Source organism: Mastomys coucha, unplaced genomic scaffold, assembly GCF_008632895.1.
Source record: "Mastomys coucha isolate ucsf_1 unplaced genomic scaffold, UCSF_Mcou_1 pScaffold3, whole genome shotgun sequence".
In the NCBI taxonomy this organism is placed as follows: domain Eukaryota; kingdom Metazoa; phylum Chordata; class Mammalia; order Rodentia; family Muridae; genus Mastomys; species Mastomys coucha.
This window is the reverse complement of record NW_022196909.1, coordinates 11984777-11993244: the sequence shown is the minus strand read 5'-3', so window position 1 is coordinate 11993244 and position 8468 is coordinate 11984777. Positions and strand designations below refer to the sequence as shown.

The 8468-nt window shown below is 49.4% G+C and overlaps 1 protein-coding gene across 3 annotated transcripts in view; it reads right to left on the bottom strand.

Moving 5' to 3' along the window:
- Positions 1-5761: 5761 nt before the first annotated feature.
- The window catches only part of Anapc16 (anaphase promoting complex subunit 16), a 14920-nt gene continuing 12213 nt past the window's right edge, over positions 5762-8468 (bottom strand). For all 3 annotated transcript variants that reach the window (XM_031348580.1, XM_031348581.1, XM_031348579.1), the window contains one exon: positions 5762-7155. In XM_031348580.1, the coding sequence (XP_031204440.1) occupies positions 7040-7155 (116 nt within the window). In that variant the 3' untranslated portion in view covers positions 5762-7039. The remainder of the gene's footprint in view (positions 7156-8468) is intronic.

Below are 8468 nucleotides of genomic sequence, written 5' to 3'. Positions count from 1 at the left end.
GGCCTGGGAACTGTCGCCCATGTATGTCGCCCCATGGTGCTATGTTGTAACCCGCGATGTTGCACATGCTGGGCGAGTAATCACTCTTGCCTCCTGCGTGTTGCCAACACTAATGCCAACGGCCCCAGCTCCTTGCTGCTTTCACTTCCCCTGCCCTCTAGCCCAGCAAAGCAATTTGCTTATGCCCTTGTCCTTACCATGCAAAACCTCCACCACCAGCTACTTATTTTCTCCTTTCCCATTGCTGGGCTGTGGGAACTGCTTATGGACTTCCTCCCAAGCCTGTGCTGGGTAGTTCACAGACAGGAGCCATCAGAAGGGACCTCCCTCAACTTCCTGTCACGTCACCTAGGAGGCTACCCACATCAGCAGTATCCTTTTCCCTCCCTCTCTCTGACTGGTTTCTGCCTGTCATCTGTTACTGCTTCTCTGCGCCTCCCCTCCAGCAGTCCCTTCCCTTGCCTCCCGGATGCCTGTGCCTGCCACACAGGACAAAGGACTTTTAGGCATCCTAGGCTTTGTTGCCCTCCCCCAACCCCCAAGCTGGCAGTGCTTCCCTGACCTCTGATGGGCTGAGCTGAAGACAAGGTCAAGCAGCTGCCCTCAGCGCTAAGCTCACTTGTGTGGCTGCCCTAGATTCTGCAGTCTGTGCCTCTGACTCTTGGGTGCCACTTTCCTGCTTCTGCTGTCTCTCTGGTAACCAACTGCCAGTTGCTTTCCTAGCACCCCTCTCTGCCTACACATGGCTGGTGGCAGTTCCTGGAGAACTCTGCTTATTTCATGGACTCTCCCTCTGGACAGTGCCATCTCTACCCTGCTCCAATCTTCCTGTGTGCTCGGGATGGAGCTCAGGCCCTCACGCGTTCCAGGCAGTAACTGCTACTGAGTTACACTCCTTACCTTCCTGTGGATGCTGAATCAGGAATCCGCGTTACAGCCCATTCTCCTAGACCCCAGCCGTACAGTCTTGGGAGGCTTCCTTAACCTGCTCCTGCTTGTGAACCCCTGTCTTAGCCTATGGGATTACCTGACACGAGAAATTCCACCAACCACCAAATCCTTCCCAGGCACTCTGGATCAGCTCCTGGATAAGATCTATCCTCCTGTCTTCAACTCCAGGGGCAGCCATTTCTGACTCCATCTCCCCCCCACCCCCTCACTGCCAGTGCTCTACCATGCCCTCAACTCAGCTCTGCATCAGAACTGGATTTCTACTCCTTAGCCCTCAGTGGCTCCCACAGTGTCTGAGGGGTCCAAGTTCACAGTGCTCAATGAACTTGGCGGGTCCTGGTCTCACCGCTTGCGGAACCATCCATGGCAAGCTACCTGCAGCCCTCAAAGCACAGATCCTTGCTTACCCAAAGGACTCCCAACACATTTAATTCCCTCCACCTAGACAGCTCTCTTTCCCACCTTTTTTTTTTTTTTTTTGCTCAGGTCTGGGTCTAACCATACCCCTTCTGGAAAGCGTTCTCAGACCTCTGTGACCCAGCTGGGTCCCTCCTCTCCGCTGTGATCTTACAGCACCCCCAACTTTCTACTTAAGTTCTTTTGTTGTGTATGCTATCTCCGTAGACTCTGGGGGCGGAGGACTGTCTTGCTCAGCACCATGGCCTATCATCTGGCAAACCTACAGAGGCTGAATTAGTGCTCAGTGTGTGTTAAGGAGCTGCCCTCCCCTTCTGGAAGCAGTAACCAACACTCTGCTTCATTATCTGCTCTGGACACCATGTTATAATAGTGACACACGCTGGCTTGGGAAAGCAACTCTTAGGGAGACTGGACAGACTGGAAAACTAATGTGTGAAGCAGAGCCTGGCTGGTGGATGCTGACACACTGCACTACCGCCATGCCATTTGCATGTGGGCAGGGAGCCACCAGCATTGCTGGCTTTGGCTCACTGCATGGATAGAATCATGTGCCACACGGCTGCTTTGGAAGTTTCTATTTGTCCCACAGTTTATGCCCATCAGTGTAGCAGCCGAGAGGACAGGCTCTGGGCTAAGTTCTAGGGTACTCTTGCCTCTGTCCCTTCTTATGTCAGATAGTACTCTGCTGTGGAGTTTGCACTGGAAATTGCTAGTGGTTTTTAGAATAGAGAAATGTTTCAGGATGTAGCTTAGCCAAGAGCACATCTGGTCAAGGCAAGGCACCCAGCTCACTCCTGTAATGGTTTGAATGTCAAGTGTCCCTCATGGGCTGTGTGTTTGAACACACTGTCCCTGGCTGGTGCTGTTCTGGAAGGTTGTAGAACCTTTTGGACATAAAGCCTGGCTGGTAGACTTAAAGCTGTAGAGGCAGGCTGTGAGCATTATAGGCTCGATTGCTCCTAGTTTGCCTCTATTTTCTGGTTGGAGCCATGTAACTGGCAGTTGTTACATACTCCCAAAGCCATAGACCAGGCCTGGCCCATGCCTTCCCTGCCGTGGTGTCCCCTAAACTGTACTGAGAGCTAAAATAAACCCCTCTCCACTTAAATGAACTCTGCTAGGTATCTCGTTGGTCACAGGGTCAACAAACGTAACTAACACAAACTCCAGCCCTTGACAACAGAAAAGACCTGCTAAATGTATTTATTTAGTTAGTTCTGCAGTGTTTGGCATGGCAACCAGGCTGTGTGCATGCCAGGTAAAGAAGTGCCCTACCACTGAGGGACAGCCCGGCCCTGTTCTATGTTCCAGGCACACAGTCCAGCAGGCACAGCCAGTTGCATCGTCCTGCCTTGTAAGCCAGGTGAACTCACCTCTCTTGGACGTCAGACCCCCTCTGACCAGATGCTAATAAAGGGATGCTCAGAAGGCCAGTGGGCCAAGCACTGAGATCCAGTTCCTCCTACTCCAACCCCACCCCAGCCATCTCCTTCCCTGACTCCACTTTGAAAAAACAGGAAAAAAATGTGCCTCTTGTCTAAGACTTCACTCTCAAGTATCTGTCACTTTAGACTTATCTCTTTTGTGGGACTTGAGGCAATTATAAAGAGGCCTGCCAAGATATTCAGGCAATATTAGGTGCTTTGGTAAAAGGCTGGTGACCTCTGCCCGAGTCTGGTTTCTCTAATGTCTGCCTGGAGCAGCAGGATGGCTCTCTTCTGGGTCTATCTCCATCCTTTATGGAGGGAAAGGTCCCCAGCCTTAAGGGCCAAAGTTCCTACAGCTCTTGAACTTGAACTTGACTGGGAGCAGACGATTCAGGGGTTTCCTACTGTGTGAGGAGAGAGAAGCCATAACTGCAGATGAATGGCAGAGGAAGCTGTCACAAGCCTGTGCATCAGAAGCGGAGCACTGACAGGCCAGATGAGCATCAGGTATGGGTGGCAGTGACAAAGAACACATTCAAGCTGGGCCTGGTGGCACATGCTTGTAGCCTCAACACTCAGGGGCAGGAGGGGCAGGACCAGGGTTCAAAGCCATCTTCAGCTGCATAGCAAATTTGAGGCCAGTCTTGGCTACATGAGATCCTGTGTCAAAAACAAACTAAAAGTGTGTGTGTGTCTTACTCATGAGGACTTGAGACACTGAGTACCCACATAAAAAACTAGGAACAGTAAGTAGAGGGTGTTTAGAGTCCCAGTACAGGGGAGGCAGACAGATCCTATCTCAAAAAGAAAGGTGGAGAGTCAGAAAGGCACCTGATACCAGCCTCTGGCCTTCACAGGCATATGCAGATGCTCCTGTATATGCATATATACACATACACCCCCACAGTACCAGGAAATTTATCAAGGGAAACTCTGGGCTTCTAGCTGTCATGGTTGCATACATCTGTAAGTACCAGCTATTTGGGAGGCGGAAGAGGAAGCTCACATAGCTCAGAAGTCTGGGGCCAGTTTGGGTAAGGCCACATATCCAACTCCCACATCAATACCTGTTCTTTACGCTACTATTGTTGTTGTTGTTGTTGAAGATCTGCTTTATCTGCATATATGTATGTGCACCACATTTGTGTTTGATGCCTGAAGAGGTCAGAAGAGGGTTGTTATTGAAACCCCCGGAAATGGAGTTTTAGATGGTTGTGACCCATCCTGTGGGTACTGGGACTGAGACCCACGTCTCTGCAAGAACAAGTGCCCCACATTACTGAGCTATCTCTGCAGCTCCTAACCCTGCATTTTAATGTTCATACTAAACAATTACAGGCAAAGTTAAACACGGAAAGCTTTGGTTGGCCTGGTAGCACATCTTGCTAATTCTAGCACATAGGGACTAGGAGGAGGAGGAGAATCAGGAGTCCAAGATCAGCCTGGGTTACCTGAGACCTGTGTTCAAAACCAACCTGGGAACTCAAGACCCTGTCTCAAAAATCAAAATCATCAAAGTGAACTTTTGAGTCTTAGGGTTATCATTTATGTCTTACGATATCCAGACTAACATGTCGTTAGTTCTTGTCAGCTCCAGAAGAAACAAGCCTCCACTGTGCTTCAGGGTCCTCCTTACCAAGACAGTGACAACTCACTGTACCACACACAAGTTCTCAGCACTTTCCCCTTGATGTGCCCGTACGTGTGTGGGCTAGCGGAAACATTTATATCATCCTCAGAATGCCAATCACGGCCTTTGAAGCCGAGTCTGTCAGTGACCTGGAGCTCACCGATTATTAGATGGTTGCCAGTAAGTACTCCTAGCTCTGCCTCCCTACTGGCTCCTGAGTGTATGCTGCCATGCCTGGCTGTATGTGGGTTCTGGAGATGACACTCAGGCCCTTGTGCTTGTGAGGCACTTTAATGACTGAGCCATCTTACCAGCCGCACAAGTTTTTATTGTACAGGGTTAAGGCTGAGGATTACAGTAGGATGTTTCAAAGAGTCTGAGCTTTTGGGGCTGGCAGACTGGATCTTAGGTATGCAGCTTGCTCTGGACCTCATGTTCCTCTCCCATGGTGTGTGTGGGGTATTATTTAGTTTATACACTATCAAAAAGGCTAATCAAGGCCTGACAGTGACTGGCACATAGTAAGTGCACAGATGAGAGATGAGTAAGACGGTCCATTTTCTAGCCCAAAGCATGGCAGAACATGGGTGAGAAACAACGGCCAATGAAAGGTATGGAGCTGGAGCACACCTTTACGAAGGAGCCAGGGCCCTGTTGGGAGGGCTTGTGATGTGGCTCAATGATCCATGTAAACATTCACAAACGAAACCTGTGGCTCTATAATCTCTCTCCATCTCTTCCATTATCCACTTGTTCTAGCTTGCTCTAAGGTCTTATGTATTCCAGGCTGGCCATGACATCCTAACCCTTCTACTTTCACCTCCCATGTGCTAGAATCACAGGTGTGTGCTACCAAGCCTGGCTTCTCTCTAATGCTCAAGGTCATATTAAGAAATGCTCAACTTAAACAAGGAAATACTCTGTAGTAAGTCCAAGTACCAGAGGGCAAAGGGAGGCGAGGAGAGTCAGTGCCGCAGTTTCCCACATGAAACCAGGGGTCTGGCAGCTTCTGCCCCTAGGGAAAATCTGACCACGGGCTTACCCCACTTGGTATTGAACTGTTCTCTAGGGAAGCAGCTGGGCATGGGGATTTCACAGTGCTTGAGCAGAACGGGGAGAGGGTGAGGCTGTGGGCTGGTGCTTCTCAACCTCTGCTGTGCTGTGGGCCCCACCATGGATCAGTTTTCCCCACTCCCACTTACAGGGTTGTTCTCTGCCTGAACTATGCAGCCCTGAGCAGCAGTTTATCTTCCCTGGCTTAGACTTTCCCCAGCTCCTCCCTGTCAGCGACTATGTGTTAAATAGTTTCAACTCCTGAGATTAAGGCCAATTGCTACTAGGATTAAATTTATTTATAATTAAGCAACTCTAAGCAGATCAGGTGTACGTTATTAATTAATGAGCAGAAAGCTAAATACTGGCTAGGGTTAAATTTGTATGTAACAGAGTACACAGTCCTCCTAATTGTGCAGTGTGGGTCCCAGGACGAGGTCATCCTCACACTAGGCTGAGGCAGGAGAATGGACAGCTAGGAGTTTGAGGCCAGCCTAGCTACTGAGAGACAAGGTTCCAAACAATGAAAGAGCCAACAACCAGCCGCCGCCATTCCTGCTGAGGGAGCCCGCCGCCATTCCTGCTGAGGGAGCCCGCCGCCATTCCTGCTGAGGGAGCAGTAAGTTGGAACTTCTACACAAGCAAACAGCTCCCAGCAAAGCAAACCTGTCGTTCACTTAAGGGAAGGGACTTTCCAGTTTATGGAAAAGCTGCCCTGCCCTCCTCTTCTCTCTAAGTCCCCAGATCTGAAACTGAAAGGCTAAGCACGGCAGTCTGGAGCTCGTGTAAGGGTTTATTGGCTATAGAACTGCTTTCATACCCCGTGAGCTGGACTAAGACCTCTGGCTCCAACAGGATTTAGGTCACTTCATATTTTCAAGTGCTACAACATCCAAAAAGCTACCTTGGGGCAGAGATAAGGTGGAGTAGCACCATTCGGCATGTCGGAAGAGGTGAGACATTTAATCTGTAATATTAAATGTCTAAGCATAGGGAGGGAAAGAACACTTTAAGATCCCACCTGGATGGACCTTGAGCTGAAATCACATTCCCGTGTGAAGAGAAATATTTGGGCTGCGACCGTGAAATGACAGAGGCTGACCTTGGGCTTGGCTGCTGAAGCTTCCAGATACTCTCTGAATGACAGGATATATGCCACTCAGTTGGCCTGTTCTGGCACGTGTCCACTTGGCTTGTGAGAATAAATGTTTCCTGAATCCCAGCCCTCCTGGTTCTCTGAAAGGACCGTCCTCATCTGATCCCCAATACTTCTTTTTATTTTCTGAGACAGGGTCTCTCCATTGCTCTGGCTGTCCTGGAACTCTATGTAAGGCTAGCCTCGAACTCAGAGATCCTCCTGCCTCTGCTTCTCAAGTGCTGCCCAATGCTTTAAAGAACATGAATGTGAAAAACATTTCTGCAACATCTCACATGAGCACTTGTTGCCTATTAATAGAAACAGAGGAACCGAGTATGGACGTGAATTCAGACATGCAGCTCACAGTGCAGCTGTGACTCCCTGGGTGGCTGTGCCCTAAAGGTGGTCGTGCACGCAGCATCAACCCGAGGAGGGTGTGAACCCCAGCAGCTGCTCGATGGGTTTAAACCGCCACTCATCCGCCTCCAGCTCTTCCACCAAACCCGCCAGCTTCTCCATCCGAGCGACTTGCTGATCTGTAGTCAAGGGACAGAACACACCAGGGCATTTCTCATCAGACTGCCGCCAAAATGACCAAGTGACAATGAACCTAGGCTTCATCTCCAGGTGGACTTTCCCAGTTGGGATTTAGTAATGGGGCCTTACTCTATGTAAGTCTGAAGACTAATTTTTGAAACAAACAAACAAACAAGCCCTTTTTTCTAACCATTCTCCACTCATCTGCATTACATCTCCCCTCTGCTTGCATTAATGGAAACTGACCCAGGGGCAAGTGATCTACCACTGGCTCTATCAGCTTTCATGTGCACTGCCCTTCGTATGTGTGTGTACGCATGTATGTGGATATGTGTCATGCACATGGTGGCACTGGCTGTCTTCCTGAATCCATTTATTCTCATTATTTATTATTTATGTATATGTGTATGTGATTAGGGAAGCTAGAAGCGGTTGTCAGATCCCCTGCAACAGGAGTTACAGATGGTTGTGAGCCACCTTGTGGGTGCTAGAAATGAAGCCTAGGTCCTCTGGAAGAAGAACCAGTGCTCTTGACTGCTGAGTCATCTCTCCAGCCCTTATCTGAAGGCTGTTCTCCCCCTCCCCCCCCCCCCCCCCCCCGCCCCCGTTGCTGTGTGAATCTGGCAAGGTCTGCCATCCCTTTCTTCCTTCAGGCTCAGCCCTTTCCATGACCAAATCTCAAGGGGTGGGAGGGGCTTCCATGTCCTTTTCTTTCTCTGAGTCTGGAAAGTTTTTGATATTAAAATAATTTTAAATACAGTTATTAAGAAAATACAGGTGATTCTCTTGAGAAGGCCACATACCTGGGTATGTACTCTCCTTTGCCTAAGGGCCTCTCTTTCTATTAATCCCTATGTTTAGATCTGTATTAAAACTTCCCTCTGCTCAAAGGCAAGCAGGGTTTTATTGTCATAGCAAAGTAGCTCTGGTAACAAAAGAGGTACTCAAAAGTGGGCTCCCTAAAGCCTCTTAATAAAGAAAAGAGAGGGGCTGGAGAGATGGCTCAGCAGTTAAGAGCACAGAATGCTCTTGCAGAGGACCTGTGTTCAATTCCCAGCACCCATGTCAGGTGGCTCACAACCACCTGTAAGTGCAGCTACAGGAGTCTCTGACATTGCTAGGTTCTCGAGGCACTTGCTCTCACTTGCACACACCCACACATGGACTGCATACCTACATGTATAATTAAAAAAAGAAAAAAAGAGAATGTGAGCGTGAGAGAAAGACAGACAGACAGGGAGACACACATACAGGCAGGCAGAGACAGAGATGGGGGGAGAGGGAGGGAAGGGGGGTGGTGGGGGGAGAGGGA